This window comes from Pongo pygmaeus, chromosome 3 (assembly GCF_028885625.2).
Source record: "Pongo pygmaeus isolate AG05252 chromosome 3, NHGRI_mPonPyg2-v2.0_pri, whole genome shotgun sequence".
NCBI classification, from domain to species: Eukaryota; Metazoa; Chordata; class Mammalia; order Primates; family Hominidae; genus Pongo; species Pongo pygmaeus.
The window spans coordinates 140,271,619-140,296,382 of record NC_072376.2 but is presented as its reverse complement, the minus strand read 5'-3'; the positions used below and the strand labels follow the sequence as shown (position 1 = coordinate 140,296,382).

Genomic DNA, 24,764 nt, shown 5'->3' with positions numbered 1-24,764 from the left:
ATGAAAATCTATTATTTGCATAGAAATTATTTAGGATGGCTGTCAGCTTAAAATGAAAGCTAAAGCCAGCTTTAACAGACTTTTACATAAGTTTTCAAAAAAGAAACATTCACTTCACCATAAACTAAAATCTGTCCTGAAAACCCATTTATAATCACAGTTAATATAGTAATGATCACTTTACTGTCTATAATTTCCATAAAACTCCTTTTTATGAAAAATTGTAGTAGAAAAAAGCAAAGCACATATTACATAATTCATTGTGATTATAAAAAATATTTTTAACTGGGAAGTATGCCACTGGAAAAAAAAAACAAAATTACTGCTATTAAAATGATTGAAATAGCATTAAGGAGCAAAAATACTCATGGTAACAAACTTAAACTCTACCCTGTTCAATGTTATGAACAGTTTACCTTTCAAACTGCTATTCTTTAAAGTGAAACTAGTAATAGTGGAAAAATTAACATGTAGAGAGTATTTTCAGTAATTTCAGTAATTTCAGTAATTTCAGTAATATCCTGGCCTGAAAGAGTATAATTTGTGTTGTAATCATTAAATCAGATAGAAGACATTTCTGTTTTCTGCACTGTTTATTGGCAACTCCAGTTCTCTTAACTTAAAAGTCAAATGTCTCTTTCTAAACACTTTGAAAATTAGCCCCCAAAATATACTATTCTATTACTCAACTCAAACTAACCACTGCCCTGGTCTGTGGCTGGTCATTAATATAGAATTTTCAGCTACATATGAGTCATTTTTTAAAATGCCTAACAAGCTGAAAATATCAACACTAACATTTCTTTGGGACTTCTTGGTTCCCAGTGTGTGGCATCATCATAGGCACTAAGCCTCACTTATTGCAGATAATTAACCAAATATCGCTTATTTCAACCATACCTATCTGTACCCACAGAATCAATATTTAAATAACTATGCAGTTCTACTCTTGAGAGTCCAAATAACTATATCCCCACCATAATCATTTAGATAACAAAGCTACCTTAATTTTAATTGCTACAGTGTAAATACCATGATTACACATTAATTACTTAAAAACATATGTATCAATGTAATATATATATATATATCAATTTAAACAATGAATAAAGTGTATCAGCCTTATTATCTCACCCTTTTAACCTGGTAAGTTATTTGTATTAGAGATATGTAAAAGAAACATTTTTTCCACTTACTAAATATGAAGATGATTCATTTCAATCTCTAAAGTTTGAATGTGAAATCACTTTTGGTTATGATTCAAAGATCCATGCATGTGGGGGCCAAGGGGATAGCATCTTGGCATTCAATTGTGGAGCAACTAAACAGCTCCAGGAACTATGGTAAGTACCAGAATTATAATGACGAGAATGTCAGTTCCCGCCCTTGCTTAGGAAAGAAGAGAAAGTGAGAGAGAATTCATGACAGTACACAGGGTAAGTACAAGATAGAGGCATACAGGAGAGTCACCCAGCTTAGCCATACAGGAGAGTCACCCAGCTTAGCCTAGCTGGAGGTTGAGGGGAGATCAGGGAGACCCCAGAAATAAGTTTGAAAGGATAAATGAGGGAGGGAGAGAGGTGGGGAGCCGAAGGGAAAGACGTGAAGAGGATTTCAAACAGGAGTAACAGCATAAGCAAAGACCTGAGGATAGTCCCCATGGCCTAGATGGAGAACCACTAGCAGTCTGCAGTTGCCAGAGTAAATGTTGCAGGTGGGGAATGACAGAAGTGGTCAAGCCCTAGTTTTGCCAGGCTTTTTAGATCACCCTAAGGGGTTTGGCTTTTGTAGTGCAGGTAAGAAGGCATCAACAAAGAGTTTTACGTAGACAGTTTATGTGTTGGATATCCCTGGATAGGCCTACTTTGGCAAGTAAATGGTTGGTGGATTTGAGATGGACAAGACTCAAGACAGGAGGACTAGTCAGGGGGCTGTTTCAGTAGTTGAAGCAAAAATGACAAAGCAATAGTAGAAGAGATGGAAAGTAGGAAAAACATTTGAGAAACTCTTGAAAATCACCAGGATTTTGAGACTGATTAGGTGGGGAGAGAGAGAGAGCGGGGTTCATGTTGACTAGATTTCTAGTTGGTGACTATACTTTCATGCATCCTTTTGTGCATACCCATGTGCAGACTCATTGTAACACATGGGAAACAATACTTGTGTTACTATCTCTCTCTCACATGAACACTGTTAAAAAAAATCCATGCTTTATAATCATATAAAAACACATATAGGGTTCTTCTGTCACTGTTTTGAAAAAGTGGAATCATTATATACGTACCTATATAAAGTACATATATAATTTCTCACTTAACAATACAGCTTAGAAATCACAAGTGGCTGCATAATATTTGATATCAAGGATGTAGGACATTTGGTCATTCACCTACTGATAAGCTTTGTGTTCAGTTCTTGTTTTTCCACCACAAAGTTACAGGAACCATCAATATACACGTGTGTGTGTGTATGTATATATATATCTATATATCTATATATATCTTTACCCAAAAGACTATACCAATTTATATTTTCACTAGCGATGTGTGGGATCCACTCTCTTAATGTCTAGATTTTTGAAAATACATCATTTTAAGAAGAGAAAGACATCTTTTAAAAAGAGGAAAAAACTAAAAGGAAGATAAAGAGGTAGAGACAGGTAAGTGTACATAAGAGACCCCACACAGAAGGGCAACTTATACTGAAAAGTAAATGAACTGAGAAATCATGAAGAGCTAAGTTCAAATTTTGTTCTATTATGATTTTAACCTTTCTAAGATCGACTGATTGATTACTTTAGTTTTCCTCCTCTTGAAAGTAGATTATAGCTACCCCACAGGACTCTTGTCAATAGAAAATACAATAATGTTCCTGGCATGGTTAAGTTCCAAATAAATATCAGTTCCCTTCCTCTTGCTTTTACTAAATATAACTCTTGTGTTTCTGTATTTTTCTAACCGGAATTAAATGAAGGTGTCTCTAATGATCTCAGTTTGCCAGGTTTCAGGGTAGGTGATAGTGACACAAGAAGCAAAGCTAGGCACTGCCTTTAAGGACCCTACAGTTCAATATTCCTGGAAGGTTCTTTATTCCTACTCCAGAGAAATAGTTCTGAGTTAGATAAGCATCAAGAAATTGGTCAACAGGTACAAAGTTACAGTTAGACAGGAGAAATAAATTCTGGTGTTCTATTGCACAGTAGGGAGACTATAGTTAACAATATTATAATGTATATTTCAAAATTACTAGAACAGAGGATTTTTGAATGTTCTCATCACAAAGAAATAATAAACATATGAGGTGATAAATATGTCAAATGCCCTGATTTAATCACTATACAATGTATACATCTATTGAAACATCACATTGTACTCCACAAATATGTGTAATTATTATGTGTCAATTTTTTAAAAAGAGGATAAATGATTAGTGTATTAAGAAATTTTAATAGAATTCTAATGACTGTTGTCCCAAACTAGTTCTTCTAGCCCTATTAGAAGAAAGGAGATGTGTTAACAACAACAACAAAAAAACAACACAAAAACCTAACCTTTCATTACAACTTCCCCAAATTAAAGAAATCAATACATATAGATAATCCCCACTCCAGGAGATGAAGTTTAATCCCTCCTCACCTTGAGTATAGACTTAGTGACTATACTCTTCCAGAGAACAGAGTATGGAAAGAGAAATACAGTAACTTTCCAGGGAAGAGACCTGGCAGACACTACCTTACATAACCAAGTGATCAAGGTAATGCAAAACAGGAAAGGACTAAGAAATCGTTACAGACCAGAGGAGACTAAGCAGACAATGCAATATTCTGGATTGAATCCTGGAATAGAAAAAGAACATTAATGGAAGAGTGGTGAAAGCCAAATAAAGTTTGGAGTTTAGTTAACAGAAATGACCAATGTTCATGTCTTGTTTTGACAAATGCATAATAGTTGTGTAAGATGTTAACATCAGGGGAAACTGGGTGAAGGATTTACGGGAAGTCTGTACTACTTTGGAACTCTTGTGTAAATATAAACTTACTCAAAAATAAAAATAAAATTAATGAAAGGAATTAAATCTAGCAGTTTTAATTCAGATCTTTGTAGTACATGGGTCGTATTTCAGCACTAATATAAACACTCCTTCAAAAATTTTTAAGACCTTATGGTACAAGCTGCAGAATTATTGTGTAAATGTTTTTCAATTTTCTTTCAATGAGTCTTATTTTGTTTATTCTGCTTTGCTTTAAGCAGAATAACTGTATGTTTATAGCCTGCCTGCAACGTTTTAGGGCACTTTAATTGGTATTCAAGGCCCTAAATGATGTGGTAAACAGGAGTAGAGCCCTTCTTCCCAAAGAAAGACTTGTTAACTTGCAAATAAGCAAGTTCACTTACATAAGCTGTAACATAAATATATTAAAGAAAATGAACTTCAGATAGTGCTAATAATTGTCTCATTCCTGACGTATTCAAAAATATCTAGGTCAACACTAAATCTTTTAATACCCCTGTAATAGTTATTTGAATCTCTCAGGTCTTTATTTGCATTAATGCCAGCATTTTTCATCATTTGCAATAGTACAGCAATTTCCTTAACTACCACAAGAAAAGAGTTATAAAACAGCCAGCCCTACTGGCACATTTCCTTAGTTAAGGAAAATAAATACTTGTTACTATTTCAAATGTGTTATAGTACACTTTTTTCTTTTTTTCTTAGTGGGCAAAGCACAATGCACTTTACCAAAGTGGTCAACACATATAGTTATGAGGTGATAATAGGTGTAACAGGACAATTCTAGGAACAGAGAAAAACCACACACAATAAAAACACTGTGACAAATTAATATGGATTCTATCTGGCACTTATTCAGTAAGCACTTGCCTGCCTATGCTTTTCTGTGTTTTCTTTTCTGTGTTCTGTCTACCAACAATATCTAGTTTTCACTCTTGACGGTCTTCTGATCATTTTCTAAAGGAACACCATGAATTTCAATCATTAAAATGTATGCTGGATGATATAGCAGCTTAGGGGTAGGGAGTCTCAGATGAGCTGAAGCTCTTCTTGCTAAGCAACATTAGAATAACCGTTAAGCATGTCAAAGAAGGCAAAGGGATCAGCCAATAAATGCATTAACTGTTCATTCACTGCAGGTAATACATTTCTACATCAGGAACACATCTAATAGTGACTTCATCCCCCGGGTCACATTTCCTACCACCCGCCCCCTCAGCTAAACAGGGCATTCCTATGCATCACTAAATTAGTGATACAATCTAACCCTGGCAGGACAAAAGTCATACACCAACAAAACATTTTGTGATAGGACTTTACTGTACTTTTAAAGATGTCAGACGGGACAGAGAGCTAATCAAATGGCTGAAATGCAAGTGCCAACACTCAGGAATAGAGACTGCTATAGGACTAGAGTTCAGGATGGAGAGATAGTCTAAGAGAGACCAGAAAAGATTCTAGGAGAAGGTAGAACTTAAGTGGGAGCTTGAATGATATTGACAAGAGATAGGAAGAAAGGGTATTTTAAACAGAGAGAACAAAGCACATAAAGGTGTAGGTGTGAAAGCAAGTGGTCAATTTGAGAATGAGTGGATAATCATTTTCAATAATGAACAGGGAGATCAATAGAAATGAGACATGAAAGACTTGGGACAGATCTAAAATTTAAAAATCATCCTAAGGAACCTAGAATTTATTTGGAAGGCCACCAAACTTTTGAGTAGAGTAGAAAAATGATTTAGAACTGTGTTTTAGAAAGCAAACTGGCAGCGGTATGGAAGAAAGACCAGAAACAGAAGAGATCAGAGGCATGCAGATTAGTTAGGAGGCAACTCCACTGGTACATGGGAAACAAGGCAAGAGGCAAGAGGCAAACCTTTTAAGTAAGGCAGTGCCTGTGAGAATGGAGAAGAGAAAACCAGAGAAGGAAGTCAATAGTACTGGAGACATCAGATCTGAAGACAAGAGTAAGGAGATAATGATGTCAGTAAATGAGATGAGTAGCCTAGAGGAGAGATGGAAGACAATGAATTCTCTTCACACACTGAGCTGGAAGTAGAGATGACAGCAGGGTATTACCATTTTTCATCATAAACCTAGTTATATACCATGTGTCTTTTTAATCTGTATTAAATTAAAAGTAAAAAGGAGTCAGGGTTCAGAGTAGAAGAAAAAGTAGGAAATACTATCCTAAATTGGATGTTAATAGTATGGCATCATGAGTCTAAATGAAATATTTTGATTCTTCACAAGTAGTATGTTCCCATGTTAAAAATTCAAGAAAGAGAGGAATGTCAGCATTTCTACACATCATTTTGTTGGGGATATGATGTAACTCCGGCAGAACAAAAATCATAGACCAGCAAAATATTTTGTGTTAGGGCTTTGCTGTACAGATTTTTATTTATTTATTATTTTTTTTGAGATGGTGTCTCACTTTGTCGCCCAGGCTGCAGTGCAATGGTGCGATCTCGGCTCACTGCAAACTCCGCCTTCTGCGTTCAAGTGATTCTCTTGGCTCAGCCTCCCAAGTAGCTGGAATTACAGGCGGACACCACCACGCCCGGCTAATTTTTTGTATCTTTAGTAGAGGTGGGGTTTCACCATATTGGCCAGGCTGGTCTCGAACTCGTGACCTCAGGTGATCCACCTGCCTCGGCCTCCCAAAGTGCTGGGATTACAGGTGTGAGCCCAGCTCAGAAGAAGTCTTTAGTGTGCAATGGTGATAAGGCTTCACTGTACAAAAAAAAGAACTTTTTTTTTCTTCAGACAAAATTTTGCTGTCACCCAGACTGGGGTGCAATGGTGTGATCACAGCTCACTGCAACCTCGAACTCCTGAGCTTAAGTGATCCTCCCACCTCAGCCTCCCAAGTTGCAGGACTACAGGCATGTACCATCATGCCTGGCTAATTTTTTTATTTTTTATTTTAGAGATGGGGGTCTCACTATGTTTCTGAGGCTGGTTTCTGACTCCTGGTGTCAAGTAATGCTCCTGCTTTGGCTCCCCAAAGCAGGATTACAGGTATGAGCCACCATACCTGGCCGAGAGATGAACTATTAATGGGGGCAACAACATGGATGAATCTCGAAGTAATTATGCTGAGTAACAGAAGGCAGACGAAAAAGAACATTCATACTGTACAATTCCATCTTTATAAAACTTTAGAAACTACAAACTCCTGTAGAGTGACAAAAAGCAGATAAATGGTTATCAGGAGAGGCATAAATGGACTTAAGTAGGTACATGGGGAGACTCTTAGGCGAGATGGATATGTTCATTTTCTTGGCAGACTATACATGTTAAAACATCAAATTGTACATTTAAAATATGTGCAGTGTTTTGTATATTAATTATCCTTCCATGAAGCTATTTTTAAAGTCCCAGAAAAAAATTTAAAGGACATACCTCCCTTCTCCAGCCAGTCCTTGTGGTTTAGGTAGAAGTTCCTTAGCTTTAACAGCTATCTCATTTAAAATTATTCCTGTTTCTCTCCATCAGCCAGTTTTAAAACTGACGTAACAACAACAAAAAATTCACTTGGAAAAATTAAAAATCCAAGTTACAACATCGACAAACTCTGTGTAACATGAACTAGGCATATTAGCTGGTAACTTGGCATTGTTGCAGGTGAATGTATGATTTCTGTTATCTTAATACTAAAACTAGCTAATGGCTCCCTCAGCCCAACCAACCCACCAGTATTATCTCTGAAGCCTCCCAGGGTATGTGCCCGTGTGCCAACTTAAGACATACTGCAGCAATATACACTCTTCTTCTTTAACAAACCTAAAACAAACCTATTAAAAGAACTCTACCAGAATTTACCATAATGTAATTTTATCTCAAAGATGATAAACTTTTAAATTCTATATTGACAATCACATACAGCTCAGGTACAAAGCATGCATGAAACAGTAACTTCTAAAAAGAACACGCAGGTAACTAAAACCTTGAAAATTTAGGATACTTTATGTGAGTCAATATGCAGTACAACTTCCTTAGTAAGCTTCATGTAGTCCATGAAATACAATAGGAAATTCATGTCTTTGCTTTAATGAGAAAGACTAAGGTTGGCATTCCTGTACCTTTGATTAAAGAGTGGTTCTGTACAAGTTGGGAAGGCCACTGTTTATAATGATGACTGCAGCTTAGGGAAGTAAACATCTACCATAAGGGAAGAACTAAACATAAGCCTTCTTGGTAAGTTTAGCAAATTAACCCTCATGTCCTACAAATCAAGAAGGGACAGACTTAAAATTTGAAACTTGGTAGGACTTGAAATACAGACCAGCAAAACATCTTATGATAGGGATTTTCTACACTTTTATTATTAGGAAGATAAAGACACTAGAACATTTGGCGTGATTAGTGACATGTGAAAAGCTTAATGATCATTTTTTAAAAGCTAAAATATAACATATATACATGTATTTTGAATCATGAAATACTTTTACTCTTTTAAGTGACAAGTTCTCCTATCACAAGGTCCTCAGATTGGTCATTTCCTAGGAAATAAAGTTCACTATTTTAATCCCATCAAAGTCATGGTGGCCCATTAGGTATCAGGAGTCTTGAATTCTCACACTGACAACACTCAGCTGTGCAACCATACATGAATTATAGATTCTCTCCGGGCTAAAAAAGTATGTGACTCTAAAATGTGGAGAAGCCAAGAGTTTGAGTCTTACACTGTCTATGGCTTCACATACCAAGACCAAATAAGGTTCTATGTAATTCATATTTCCTTCCAGCAGCCTTGTGTAATAATCATGAATTTAAAAATTTTTTTAATGCCTACAGCAGATTACAAAAAATAAGATATTTTAAAATTTGTTTAAGTCTTCAAGAATGTATTAAACAGGTTTCCCCACCATACTTTTAAAGACAATGACAAAAATCTTTTACATACTGATAGGTAAAAACAATTGCCAAATAACTGTTGCTCCTACATACACATAAATGATTTGTAACTGTTGTTCCTAAATACACATACAATGTCATCCTAAAACTGACCAGGTATGGTTGTCCATTACTGGGTTAGTTGACATTTTGGCACCAAAACTTTTTCACGATTAGTCATTCACTTCAAGCTACTTTGACTTTTCTAAAGTTCTTAATCCATAGCAGTAAGGGATAGATTTTTCTTAAAAATGAAGTAGCACTGAGTACCGTGAATCAAAATAATCTTTTCATGGCATTATGAAGAAAGTGAAAACCTTTAGGTATCTGTATTTCTAAAAATTAAATTATGACGTAAAATGGAGAACAAGAAAATCATGGAGATGCATAGGAAAATACAGCAGAAATATCCAGAAGTGCTGAGAGGTTGTCCTTGATGGTGAGACTATGGGTGGGCATTCCTTCTGTTATATAGCTATCATTTCCATAACAGAAAAAATCTACATAAATTTAACAACTGCCTTATAAAACGTGTAGGGTGTCTCTCCACTCCAAATACTAAAGAGATTAAGCCACAAAGGTCACACCAAAGAAGCAAGAAGACACTGCGATCGGAACAGTTTTTTAAACACTGTTACAGATATATCCTCCTATGGCCTAGACAGAGCCCATGACCAAAAAGAGGAGATTCTCATCTAAGAATCATTAAAAAAAACAAAAAAACAAAAAAACCAAAAAAAAACCACCTACAGTAGCAAAGAATGGCATCGTCATTTCTGTTCACACCACCATACAATGGAACGCGGTGCAATTAAATCTCACTTATTATAGAACCACAAATACTCGATTCCAACCACGCCAACACCCTTGCAGTTCCCCCAGCCCACGTGTATATTCTCTGGATTGAAGGGATGGGCTTAATTGTCCCTCTTTGAAAACCTTACTCATAATCGCTACTCGCTGAGGAATATGAACCCGAGTCGCTGACCCGATCTTCAAAATCATAGTCCTCATCTTCTTCTTGTGAAGAGGGGTCTCCAGGGAGCTCGTCTGAGCTCGGACGCGAATCGCACGAAGCCACAGAGGCCATCGTTGGGAATGCAATAGCTACGACTGGAGTAATTCAAATCTCGCAGCTACAACTTGCTGAGGCCGCCATGTTGCCTCTGCTTGGGAAGGGGCAGAGGCCATGTGACCACCAATCCTTAGCTGCAATTGGTGGCAGGTCGCGTTGCCAGGGAGACGGAGAAGCTTCCCAGAAGAAACAAGGAGAACAGAAAGCAGCCAATCGGCTGAAACTTCGAGGAGGGCTTCTCGGTTGGAAGGATAGAATAAAGCTAAAACTTAACCGCTTACGCTCCCCAGAACGCTCTTCCTTAGAGCAGCATAACTTGTTAAAACAGGCGGAGATCCACTGGGTTTTGCCCCTTTTTCTTCCAGTGCTGGATATCCAGTTTGCTCTTTGTCCTGTGTTTCTAATGCCTAACAGCTGTCGGTCAGCCTGGATTTCCTTCGAGGTGAAGGAAACCGCCTTTACCTTTCCTTAGGACCTCATCCGTGCAAGTAATGGACGCTTTTAAGCAACGCGATTTAGGTGTTAATAATACGCTCCATTGTTTTATGGGTTTCATATTGTTTCGCAATTGCAAACATTTTCACGGTTATCCCAAGTAGGTATTGTAGAGTGCCACAAATGAGTGGCAGTCCTGTGGAATCAACTTCATGTTCATTTTCTAACTCAAAATTTTATAATCTAATTAAGTGTTCTCATTACTAAAGTTGGAAGTGTAAACAGGTAAAATCTACCTGTTATTTATGAATACCTATATCAAGTATTTTTTAAGTACAAAAATAACAGCTAGCATTGATTGAGAGTCAGCCTTGGCTCTGCTTACTTTATTCATATACAATGCTGAGCATTCACATACTATGAAGTAAATATTTTCTCTATATTAAAATAAGGAAACTAAGCTTTAGAGAAGTTATGCATCTTACTAATGGTTACACGGCTAGCAGTCAACAAAGTCAACCAAGAAATGAACCTAAGTCAATAACCATTACATGAAATTCCCTCCCTCAGAACCCAGTAATTCAACTATTAGAGATCTACTCTGAGAAAGGATGCAAATTTATAAAATTTGGAAAAGTGAAAAGCTGAAAGCAATCTTAAAATGTCAAATAATGGGGGAAAAGTTAAATATATATAAAATATGATGATTATGATTTTAACTAGAATGTGTTCAAAGAGTAAAGCATGGGGGAAATGTTCATGTTGCAGCATGTAAAAAAGGATATAATGTTATTTTATGATCTTAAAGGCTGGGTGCTGGGGATTCTCTAATGGGCAATTATAACATAGTGATAAGTATTACAATAAATACAAGGTTCTAATGGAATATCCAGAAAAAACCAAAGTAGTATACATGGGGCCATGACAAATTTCTTAGAGGAAGTATTAATTTATATTGTTATTATGGCATGGTTCCAACAGAGAAAGAGTAATGGGAGATGAGTCATCACATGGCCGGTATGGGTATATGCATGGGGAACTCAAAGGAACCTGAATTGTAGCTGTTGCAGGGGCAGAAAAACTCTACCTCCATCTTCTTAGGGTCCCAGCTGGGCCTGAGAATTAAACTTACCTAAGATAGATTAACAAAAGAAAAGCAACTGGAACTTGTTATACAGATTTTGAGGCCCTGCTCCACATCAACAGGATCAGAATCTCCAGGGGAGGGGCCTGGAAATCTCTATTTCAAACAAGTGCCTCCTGTGATTCAGCAAACTTGGAGAACTGCCGTAAATTTTCTCTCAGTTCTGTGCTTCATACATGCAGGCCAACTGGCCATTCCCTGAATAGGCTAGAACCCACTCCCACCTCGCGAATTGGAGCCTAGCAGACAGACCTCTCTCCTTGCTCTAGAATCCAAGTTTTACATGGCAGGGGAACCCTCATAAAGAAATGAAGACCCAAAGAAGCAGTTAGAGTCAGTTAACTTATATGCTGGATTGGACAAAGAATAGTTAGTTGTAAAGAAGCAACTAAACTAAATTGAGAAGCTTAAAAGATAAGTTATTTTAACAAGGTCTGTACAGAATTCTCTTGGTTTCACTTCTATGCCCTTGAGAATAAGAATGTTACATTTTTCTAGTGTAGGGAGGGTGTCTTTCACATGGGAGCTTCATCTGCTGCTTTTAAGAAACAGCACAAAGGCACTTGCTGTTTTTCAAGTGTATTAAACTTAAATGGCCAGGATAGTGTATTTTACCTCCCTCACAGCCAAACAAGCTGCAGTATGCAGCTTATACTTTTAAGCTGAAGTTTAGTTGTATTTACATTAACTGTACATTACATGTACAAATAAATATACATTAAACTATGTACATTTGAATTTGTACATTACGTGTACAAATGTACATTAAACTATATACATTTGAATTTCCTAGGTTTTATGGTTTTGTTTTAATTTCTAAAAGTGCTTTTTATAGTGTTATAACAGCTATTACATTTTGTAATTTATTTGTATTAATTCATAAAATTGTTTTCATCTTATATAGGAGCTATAAAGCACAGTTTATACCTCATTTATTTAAAATTATAATTAAAAAACTTAAGTCATCCATGGAAATCCACAAGAGTTTTTTCCTTAAAAGAGGTCTATATGTTACTAAAGTTGAAGAATAGGAGAAGGAGTTTGTAAAGGGGTAATGGGCAAAAGGAGTGTCAGAGGCATTTGAACCAGAGCGACTCCATCTTGAATAGGGGCTGGGTATAATAAGGCTGAGACCTACTGGGCTGCATACCCAGGAGGTTAGGCATTCTTAGTCACAGGATAAGATAGGAGGTCGGTACAAGATACAGGTCACAAAGACCTTGCTGATAAAACAGGCTGCGGTAAAGAAGCCAGCCAAAACTTACCAAAACCAAGATGGCTACAAAAGTGACCTCTAGTCATCCTCACTGTTCACTATACACGAATCATAGTTAGAGTACAGTGAGCAGTGAGGATAATGAGCATTGGTTGCTAAAAGACACTCCCATCAGCACCATGACAGTTTACAAATGCCATGGCAATGTCAGGAAGTTATCCAATATATTCTAAAAAAGGGAAGACCCCTCAGTTCTGGGTATTGCTCACCCCTTTCCCAGAAAACTCATGAATAATCCACCCCTTGTTTAGCATATAATCAATAAATAACTATAAGTATTCTCAGTCAAGCAGCCCATGCCCCTGCTCTGCCTATGGAGTAGCCCTTCTTTTATCCTTTACTTTCTTAATAAACTTGCGTTCAATTTACTCTATGAACTTGCCCCGAATTTTTTCTTGGGTAAGGTCCAAGAACTCTCTCTCTTGGGGTCTGGATTGGGACCCCTTTCTGGTAACAGGAGGTCCTTGAGGTGGTAGGAGGGGATAGCATCCAAGGCACAGAAGGAGGGATATGACCTCCCTGGACACGTCTTCCCTAAAACTAGAGGGAAGAGCCAAAGAAGGGTGCTGGTGTGGATGGTGACTTGCCAGTTTCAGGCAGGAAGCTGAGGCAGTCTCCATGTGACAGTGTTTACTGTCTAGTAAGTAGGATGCAACCTTGCCAGCTGAAAGTGATGGAGGAAGTAATGGGGTCAGAAGTTTGAAGAAAGTGGAGACAGGAAGGAAGAGAAACAAATATTTCCATTAGCATTGAGATCCAACAAAAAATATTACTTTTAAAATCAGAGAAACAATATTATTTTAAAAAGCTGGAGTTACTATACTCATTATTTTGAGTTTCATGGTAAAATATACATGCTTACTTTCACCACAATCTTAAACATTAGAAATAATTTAAGATTCCATTTCAAAATAAAAAGTGCTTTAGATACCTCTTTAATAAGTTAATCTTTCCTTGTTTTAAAAGCAACTTATTGGAAGTAAAAAATAAAATAAGATATTAAAAAAGGACATTTACAAATTTTAGCAAAATATCACGTTTTCTTCCTACAAATTTTTCATCAATTTTTTTTTGTAAGCATCTAATAGTTTCATACCCTGCCTCATAAGCCTTGCATGGCACCTCCTTAAATAGAAAACAAAGTCCAAACTGTGTAGCTTCTTTTAAATTTTTTTCTCCAATTCTACAAACAATTGAACACCAATTCAGAATTAAATGCTTTATTCCATGTTACATCTTAATCAAACTGATCAACTTGCCTATTCAAAAGAATCAACTGGAGCTTGTTATACAGATTTTGAGGCCCTGCTCCACATCAACAGGATCAGAATCTCCAGGGGAGGGGCCTGGAAATCTCTATTTTAAACAAGTGCCCCCAGTGATTCAGCAAACTTGGGAAACTGCCCTAAACTTTCCCTCAGTTCTGTGCTTCATGCATATGGGCCCACTAGTCATTCCCTGAATAGGCCGGAACCCACTTCCACCTGCTGAATTTGAGCCCGGCAGACAGACCTCTCTCCCTGTTCTAGAATCCATCATCCATGTAACCTTGAGCAAATGACCTCCACAAGCTTCATTTTCCTTATCTGTAAATTCAGATAATGGTACTTACTTCACAGGACTGTTTGGAATCTAATGAGTTAATGCATGTAAAATACCTAGCACATAAAGCGTCAATAAAACAGCTATTTTATCTCATTTACTCACACAGTTCTCTTACTGTGGAATGATAGTTACCCAAAATTCATTTGTTGAAATACTACACCTTTCTTCAAGATCCAATTCAAATAGCACCTTTTCCCAAACGCCCTCCTAGACACATCTCCTACCTCAGTAAGAATTCCTTTTTCTACTCTTTCCTCATAATCTATCCCATAAAATTAGGTTATAACTAATATCAGTCTGTCTTATATCTAAATTAAATAGGAATACATCTATCATTGCCACCAAATGACAATCTCCTGGAGAACCTGACTGGGTCTTTTTTTTTTTTTTTTTTTTCTCTTCAGTCTTTCACTTGTCACAGGGTTGAACTGGAGCAAAAAATGCCACATGAAAGTATACCTGCTAGGACGTTAGCTATATCCCTGAGTTACGTTAACTCCCTTGGCTAATTTACTTCCACGTGTTTGTTAAATGGATAAAAGTGAGCAACAACAAAATTTACCACCTCGCTTGATCTTTCATCAAAGAAGAAATAATAGCAATCATTTTTATCCTTATTTTAATTTTCAGGTTGTAGTATCAATTAGTCATATTTCTAAATTTACATATATCATACTTCTACTAACCTTACTAATATTTAATAAGCTTAGATATTTTCGAAAGGATGAAGAAAAGAAAGGAATAGGATGCCATTTTCAGGACCTTTATAAGAATATTCTGTATGTTTCATAATTAGCAATTGCAAGATTTAAGAGATTTAGACTGGGGTATATTTTCATTTTCCCTTTTCCACTACAAAATGACCAGCCATCTTCTGAAGCCCAAATATATTTAATTTAATGCATATGAGACATGACATCCTTATTTCCATAGATTACCATCTTGATTAGGCAAACAATACAATTCTGACATAAAATACACCAGATAAGGACATAATTAAATATTTAGTATCGTTAGCAGGTTCAGGAGCTCTTTCTCTAGTAGAAATAAAAGCTAGCAATGAGAAGTAAATGAAAATAGGGCCACATGAGGTCATATTCATTAAAAATTTAAACTACAAGGTAAAAATTATGTAAGAGTTTTGTTAGAAACTAATATTGCCTTAATTGTGAACACAGAAATAATAATACTTTATGTACTATGTGGTAATAATGACAGCCATAATTATTTTTAAAATATGAATAAATAACTTGGTAGACCAACAAAATAGCATTTTAGAAAGTGAGACTTTATTATGTTAGACGATTTCAAATTTCAGAGTTTATATATCAAAATAACATTTTAGCAATCCTAAATGTACAGAATTGTATTATGGTCTAAAATTCTTATTTCCCTCTATAAAAGTTGAATTACTTGTTAAAATGCATACAACTTACCTGCAATAAGATCATATATTCCACATTTGAATAGTAATGGAATACAGATGAGAATCCAGAAGCACAAGTGAGACTAAAATAGATGGCACAAAGCTCAAGCCCAAAACCCAATTCATTTACTCCTATTTCTTTTTATTTTATATCTTCATTTACAAATTATAACAAATTTGGCAAGCTGTTCTACCACTATAGATCAGAAGGAAAGAAGGCTCCCTGAAAACAGGAATACAACAACCCTGGAAATTATTGATGGCTGACAATCTGCTGATGAAGAGGAAAGTAGAAAACAAAAGGCAGACATGAGAATTAACAAAAAACCATAGTTTATAAATGACTGCCAAATGCCCTAAGTAGCACCTAAAACAAAAAAATTCACAGCATTGTTGAATCCTACAATAATTTGACATCGACTGTAAAAAATACTTGATAATCTGTAAGTGCCATGCATTCTCCAGTCAGGGGATCCAAGTTCTCATCCTGATTTTGGCACCAATAACCAAGTGGAAGTGGACAAAGTCAGTTTCCTCATCTGACAGCAGCAATAATAATCTCTGCCTACTCTATAGGATTGCTGAAAATCAAATGAGATAACCCTTGAAATCTAATGCCTTATACCTTAAGAAATAGAGCAGTGTGTACTTTATACTATATTTTCAAAAACTGTTTTTTTAATTATTCATTTTAGTTTTTATTTTTAGATCTTAAAAAGATATTACATACTCTTTTACTAACAGGAATATTACTTCATTGGGCATACTCCCTGAGAATTCTGGATAGTTGTGGTATTTTGAATTTGCATATTTTCACCTTTGGTAAGAGTATGAAATTTGGGTCGTCAAAAATTTTGAGAATCACCTCTAGTTCACTCTCTCCACTGGCTTAGGGGTCAAAAAACCAGCACTCTAGCCTGGACCAGCACCATTCATTAGCTATTAGGCCTTGGGAAAAGTCACCTGGCTGAATCTTCTCAGAATCTTTAGGAATTATCATTTTGTGTTTTGTTTTAGTTTTTTATTATAGAACAGTTGTTACCATAATCCCTTATATTTGACAGAACTTTAGTTTTATAAAGCACTTCCATATCATCAGAAATTCACACCAACACCTTGTGAGGTGGGTATTATCCCTTTATATTACAGAAAGAACAGGGGAAAATACAAATAAGTTAAAAGTCTTGCCAAGTCACACAACTACAGTGCAACAGAAGAATTAGGACTCCAAGGAAATGATTAATTTGCAATAGTATTGTGCATATGTTTTTTTAAAAAATATTTGCGAAATACTGAGTATTAATAGTATTGTTTGGTTATTTCTTATAATCAAGATGACACAAAAATAACTTAAGTAACTGAGAAATACAATACTGATGCTTTTCCTTGACTCAGACAACTTATGTGTAACTTTTTTCAAAAAGCAGAATAGCTAAATTTATTTTGCTGAGCTATTGTTATTTTAGTATTGACATTTTGAAGTTAGCGCCTCATGCAGAGAAAAGTTTGCAACTTTGCTTTAATTTTGGTTTGGCTGAAGTATCTTTTTCAAAAGCACAGCAATTTAATGCTTTACATTTTAAAAACCATATTTGCAATGGAAAATATACAAGTAATTTAAAAAAGGACACACTCACAAGACTTACCCTTTAAAGTAAGATGTTAAAATAAAATAGTCTGTTATTTTCTCTTAATAACGTGGCTACTAGTCTCTTTAATGCAATTGCCAAAATTTTGTATATAATTTACAATGGATGTTTTAAAGGAAAAACATAAAAGTTTTGTAACAGTAATACTTTTAAAATAGGCCATGTATTGATATAGTTCATGAGAACTATGATAAGTACAAGTATGATTTAAGGGTTATCAAATCTCCCTAATTTCTATAATATTATGCCTAAACAAATCTGTACATATACAAGCAAAAGACATTTGATTAGATGTGAACTTGTGTGAAATACAGATGCATTAAATGAAAGAGAAACCTCTACAGATGTCTAAGTTTTTTAAGTGCGTGTTTGAAAACACTGAATAATAAATAACCACTATTAAGAGTAATGCATTGCAGTAACGAAAAGATTTTCGTATAATGTTAAAAAGAAAGCACTGTTAGCCATGATACTAACAAACACATTTATAGTTCCAGATTCCATTGGTTCCTCTAGCATATGGGAGCAGTTATTTGTAATTCAGATAAAGTTGCTTTTCATTGTGATACTGAGCAGGTTATTCTAGAAATATTCCACTACTTCCGAAATAATCATCTGGGTCTTGATGACTATAGCTTAAACATATTCTTTTGCCTGGTTTATTCGGACAGGTTTGTTCTTTGGATCTGAAACCCTAAAGTGTTCATCAGTTTGAAATTTTTTGGCACTTGACATTTAAAACATGAGAAATATAAAGAAATTCTGTTGCAGCAAGGTCTTAAGCTTTTAAAATTAGCACCCCTCCCGGCTTTACAACAAAGTCATGCTGTGAATGAGTTTTTAGTTAATGCTTCTTGGGATTTATTCCTGGACTATAATTTTATCAAATGCAGGGGGAATTGTCTTTGGGAATTTAGCAGAATACCCTTTTCACCGCTCGTTTAATAATATTTTATTTTATGTGGCAGGGGCTCTTTGGGGGTTGGGGGAAACCAACTGCAGAAAATTGCAGGTTTCAGAAGACAGCTCTGAAATCGCAGACACCCAATTTCTCCCTTGCACACTGTCTTTCTTTTTTACTCACACTTCCAATAGAACAGGATTTCTGCAGCTCATATGGTTTCCTACAAAGACTTAAAAGGGCCACTCGAAACGTTTACAGATGAGAGGGCTCACATAAACCTCCCCCGACAGATATTTACTAAGCGCCACTTACTCTTTCTCGCCACAAATGTATTCAAGAGGTACTTTAGATATATTTCTAAGAGTTTTTTTTTTTCCCTACAACGTCTTATGAAGGCCAAGCCTTCCTAGAGCTAAAGCAGCATTAACTGCTTGGTATTTCATCCATCCTCTCTTAAAATTGAAAGACAATTTGCTCTTCGTGTGGACTATTTCTTTCTCTTCTATAAACCCATCACTGCAACCACAGGATTTAATATTTGTTAGTCTATTTTGCATAAAGGATAAGGCTGGACGAAAGTACCAGCAGTTAAAATTAATGCACTAGCAGCTTACAGAAAGTTAGGGTTCTCATTCTTCCTAGAGAAACTCTTAAATTTCTTTTGTGCAGTTGTTGGTGTGTGGGCGCAAGCGCATGCGCACGCGCGCGTGTGCGTGTGTGTGCGTGTGTGTGTGTGTGTGTGTGTGTGTGTGTGTGGCGGGGGGGTGTGTAGAATTAGATTTGTTAGAAAAGAAGCTCTTTTCCATTCCAGTCACAACTAAAGTTCAAACAAAACTCTTAGCTTGCTGGAAGAAGCCTGGAGGTGTTAAAGGACAGCTTCGCTTAATCTTTTTTCTCTTCTTCCTAAGGTAGCGTTTTCCGGAGGAGATGGGTGACCGGGACCCGCGCGGGGCCAGTCTCGGCAGCGGGACAGGGTGGATCGCTGGCACCCGATTCTGGAAAGGGTGGGGTGCAGGTCCCAACGGCCCTTCGCGGCCAGCGCCGCACTAAGGCGAATCCCAAGTCAGATGCTTCCAGAAAGACCCCAGAAAGAAAAGCGGCCCCTCCCTCGCCAACCTTCCCGGGGCAAGAGGGCGGTCTCGCCCTGCGCCCCCGGGCCCTGCACTGACCTGTGTAACAGGACACGCTGCACTGAGTCCAGGTCCTCCAGGCTGCGGGGGGCAGGTTTGGGGATGCTCGACCTGCCCACCTGAAACATGCCCACTGGAGACTCGCTGCAGGGGCGGACGACAGGTCACCCAGGTCCCAGCCCCGGCTCCCGCCGAACCGCCTGGCCCCCGCACAGCTCCGGCCGCCGCGGGGAACCTGGAGGTGCCAGCCTCCGACGCGCTGAAGCCAAGGGCTAAAGGCGGTGGTGTCAGCGACGGCGGCCCCTCCTTCGCCCGCGTGCTCCCCTACCGGTCTCGGAGCCCGGCGCACTGGCGGGCGGCGCGGCCACTGCTCGCTGTGGGGGCCCGGGGCAGGTGGGGGCTCTGTGGGCCGCCACCCCCCCCAGGGCTCGCGAAGTCCAGGCTGCCCCTCTTCCACGTCTGGGTTTTTCCGGTCTCTTCCACTGGCCCAACACACAGCCCGTCTCCGGCGCGGGCGGCGAGCCGTCGAGCGCCTCTGGACCCCGCCGCCTGGCGCTGCGCTCTTTCGCCGCCTAGTGCGGGATGCAGCTCTTCACCCTCCCTTCCAGGACAGCGAGGCCGCCTTGGCCAGGGACACCCGCGTCCAGGCGCCGCCCCCAGTGTAGGAAACTACCACCTGCAGCTTCTAGCGCTGCAAACAAGGGAGGAGTGGAGGAAACTCTCAAGGGCCTCTGAGGCTCTGGCTGCTCTGTGGAAGACCTGAAAATGAGTGGGGGAAGAGGCAAGGTAGTTGTCTGTTCTTGGTGGGAGTTTAAATTCAGCCTAAAGAAGCCGTATACATTCATCCGTCCATGCAAATGTGTATTATCACTTGCTATGTGCCAGGCCGAGTTCTAGTCCTTGGAGGTACAAGAGTGAATAAAAGGTAGACTCTGACTTGTCTAGTGTGGCTTTATTCTCTTTTTGGGGGATTTATTTGCTTTAAAATATACTTGACCCCAGGAGACAGTCTCTACTCTAGGGCATTAGGTATTTCAGTGAACTATTCTATGGCCTGTGGTCAAAGAGAAGACAAAATTAGCTTGGTGGTTTTTCCATCGTGGGAGAAGTGACGCATGTGTGACTTCTTACTGTAGACTGTCCCTAAGTCAGAACCGGCCAGAAAGGTAAGGGGAACCACTGAAGGAGAATAAATGGAGAAACTGGAGAGTAATAGTTTAAAATGTGAGCTACCATAGGTTATAGATTACAGATTAATGATAAATGGTAATAGATTAATTTTAAACTTTAGGGTAATTAGCTGGGACTTGGCTACTCACTGTAGGACCTCTAAATGTCATTATCTGCAGATCTTTTCTCTTAGGTCCATTTCTCCAATCAAGGATGTCTTTCTGGCTGCCAAGTGGGTTAAGTGGGTGAATGATGGAGGCCCCACCTCTTAGCATATAGACTTTTACTTAATTCCTCTCTTTTCAGTAAGTCGCCTTACCCCTGGTCTACACTGTACCTGTGTTCTTGAGTCCACTGCATCAAGAATCTGAAAATGTTCATGTCTTTTGATTCAGAAATTAATCCCAAGGAAATGATAAAAAGTGAGGGTCGTGATGTTCGTTGCAGTACATTATTACAGCAAAAATATGAAAGGTATAAATGTCCAAAATTAATATAACTACCTACATAGATTAAAGTTCATTCATACAGTGGTCTAATATATATTTATTAAAAGGAAGTTTAAATAAAATGCTTAATGGCATAAGAAAATATTTATGACTTAAACTTTAGTAAATATTCAGGAGACAAAATTGTATATTCAGTTTTTTGTTGCTATGTAAAAATTGGGAAATTGATTGGATGGACATGCACCAAATCTTAAAAATGATTATATCTGGAAGTAAAATTATGAATGATGTTTTTTCTTGTAGTTTTCCATGTACATTTTTTACAATAAATATATATTATTTTTATAATCAGAATGTATTCAATCCATTGTGGGAATGTAAATGTGTGGAAAGAATGATTTATAGTCCCACTTGGGAGGCTGAAGTGGGAGGATACCTTGAGCCCAGAAATTCAAAACCACCCTAGGGAACATAGCAAGATCCCCCTCTCTTAAAAACAAAAAACAAAACAAAATCCAGATTGATTTGAAGAATAGTTGGTGGCAACTGAATTTGTGGGTAATAATTTCCAATTATTATCTATTTCAGATTACCATTCTTAGATATATATAAGTGGTTTTGCAGAATATTTTATCATTTAAGGGTACAAGGGTAGCCTACATTTTAAAAAAGGACCATTACAAATCTTTTATATAGAGAACAGTTATTTTGTAAATCAGATATTTGCTATTTTTTTTACTATAATAATTTATCTTTTGTTTGAAACTACTACATAAGTTTTCCCTCTGACTTCAGATTTTGTGAAAAGTCCATGTTCTCATTTGCAAGTGGGAACTAAACATACTGTACTCATGGACATAAAAATGGCAGCAATAGACACTGGGGACTACTAGAGGGGGAAAGGAGGGAGGGGAGCAAGGGTTGAAAAACTAACTGTTGGGTACTATGCTCAGTACCTGGGTGGTGGGATCATTCGTATCCCAACCTTCAGCATCAGGTAATATACCCAGGTAACAAACTTGCACATGTACCCACTGGATGTAAAATAACAGTTGAGAAAGAAGTCAGTAGTAAACATTAAAAATGTTTTGTGTGAAAAGTTTATGATGTTATAAACCGCTATTCAATTACGTGTTCAAAATAAATCTTCATTTACATATATTTTCTTAAAGTAGGATTTATCTATAGCTACTTGTGGGCAAGAAAATATTCTATACGTTCAAATTTATTCTAGACAATGACAACTTATATATCATAACAGAATAATTCATTTAACATGGAAACTTTTACCACTAAAAGATTCTCACCATGTTTTTATGTTTGTATATTAATTGGATTGTTTCAATCATACTTTCCTTATAGCAACTTATAAGGAAAATAAGATAAAATATTTGCAACATGTATTTTGAGATGAACAACCTGTACAGAGGGAGAGGTTGATGATGCAAAAGAAAAACGAGATCATTTGTACTGCCAATTCCCAGAGTTAGGAGAAAATGGTATATTAGTGCACAACTAGAGGTCTCACCTTGGACTAGAAGAGGCACACTTCATTATTATTATTACCATAATTTTCTGCATTTCATAGTAGAGATTTTTAAATAAAAATTGACAGCTACCAGAGAAATCAGGACAGAGCCATAACTTTTCACTAATTTTAGGTGTCCTTATCCTTTCTGACCTTTATCAATAATGGTTTCCATAATGATTTTTAGGCTTTTGCCTTAGAGAAATAAATACCTTTATAAAAAAGAAAAAACCCACCCTAGTTTTAGGCTCATAGAATATCGGTACTATTTTTTAATGCATCATGTATTAACTGATCTCCTCTAATAGATTCTAAAGTTTTTTGAGGTCAAATGATGTCAAGAAGCTTTAGAATCTATTAGGTGGTACATGATTTGACCTCAAGCATCCATATATGTTGAGTGACTGCATCCTGGATCATGCTTGCTTCTGAAGGTGAAATCCTGGGTCAACTCAGTATTGACTTAAAGTTTGAGAGAGCTGTTTTCACTGGCTCGCTACAGGGTTCTATACTTGACCTAGTTCTATTTAATAATTTAATCAATGACTTTAATGAAAATAGGGAAAGTATGCTTGCCAAAATTGCAGTGGATGAAAAATTGGAAATGTGTTGGCTCTTACAAAATTTCTGGAGTCTGGAAACCCTAACTCAAAAAGGAAAAGGTATGTGTGTGTATTTTTGCACATATTTTAAAAATAATTATAATAGATCAGGAAAGGAAAACAAGCAGGCTTAGCAGCCATTCAAGCGTAAAAGATGCAGGCAAATTATTCAATTGCAGTATGAACAGTGTTAAAATGGCTACCATTGTACACTACTCAAGTACCATATAAATTTCTGTCTTCTGTGTACCAGATTTTAACAAACACATTGTTGCTAGAGGAGTGGATTAGTATCCATCAAACCCACCAATCTGTCATGAATCTCCTGTTTTTACTTTCTTCTGTGGTCTATCACCCTCTTGGAAATACTTGAGCATTGCTACATGAAAGGTGGTTAGGAAAAAACTCATTCAGTAGAATTGTCTAAGAATTCTTGACATCTTTTTTTCTTTTTTATACATTCAAGGGGTATGTGTGCAGTTTTGTTACATGGATATACTGTGTAGTGATGAAATCTGGGCTTTTAGTGAACCCATCACCCAAATAGTGAACATTGTACCCAATAGGTCATTTTTCAATCCTCACTCCTCTCCCACTCTTCCTGCTTTTGGAATGGTGTCTATTATTCTCCTCTCTATGTCCATGTGTACCTGATATGGTTTGGCTCTGTGTTCCCACCCAAATCTCATGTTGAATTGTAATCCCCAATGTTGGGGGAGGGACTTGATGGGAGGTGATTGCATCATGAGGTTGGATTTCCCTTTTGCTGTCCTCATAATTGTGAGTTCTCATGAGATCTGGTTGTTTGAACGTGTGTAGCACTTACCCCTTCACTCTCTCTCTTGCCAGCCATGTGAAGACCTTGCCTGATTCCCCTTTGCCCTTCACCATGATTGTAAGTTTCCTGAAGCCTCCTCCTCAGAAGAAGCCTACACAGTCTGCAGAACTGTGAGGTGATTAAACCTCTTTTCTTTATAAGTTACCCAGCCTCAGGTATGTCTTTATAGCAGTGCGAGAACAGACTAATACAGTATCCATCCTTTAGCTCCCACTTATAAGTGAGAAGTTGTGGTATTTGATTTTCTGTTTCTGAGTTACTTCACTTAGGATAATGGCCTTCAGCTTTACCCATATTGCTGCAAAACACATAATTTCATTTTTTATGGCTGCATAGTATTCCATGGTGTATATATATCACATTTTCTTTATTTAATCGTCCATTGATTAACACTTAGGTTGATTCCATGATTTTGCTATTGTGAATAGTGCTGTGATAAAGATTTGAGTGCAAGTATATTTTTGATATAATGATTTCTTTTTTTTAAATAGATATCTGCAAGTGGAATTGCTGGATCGAATTGTAATTCTATTTTTAGTTCTGTGAGAAATTTCCATACTGTTTTCCACAGAGATTTTACTAATGTACATTTTCAACAATAGTGTAAAAGTATTCCCTTT

The 24,764-nt window shown here is 37.2% G+C and overlaps 1 protein-coding gene across 5 annotated transcripts in view; it reads right to left on the bottom strand.

Annotated features, from left to right (window-relative positions):
* The window catches only part of INTU (inturned planar cell polarity protein), a 91,469-nt gene extending 71,372 nt beyond the window's left edge, over positions 1-20,097 (bottom strand). For 3 of the 5 annotated variants that reach the window (XM_054485053.2, XM_054485054.2, XM_063664110.1), the window contains exon 1: positions 9,858-10,478. In XM_054485053.2, the coding sequence (XP_054341028.1) occupies positions 9,858-10,003 (146 nt within the window). In that variant the 5' untranslated portion in view covers positions 10,004-10,478. Of the gene's footprint in view, positions 1-9,857; positions 10,479-19,596 lie in introns of those variants that run through there. The other 2 variants (XM_054485058.2, XM_054485059.2) reach the window with 1 other exon arrangement.
* Positions 20,098-24,764: the final 4,667 nt, after the last annotated feature.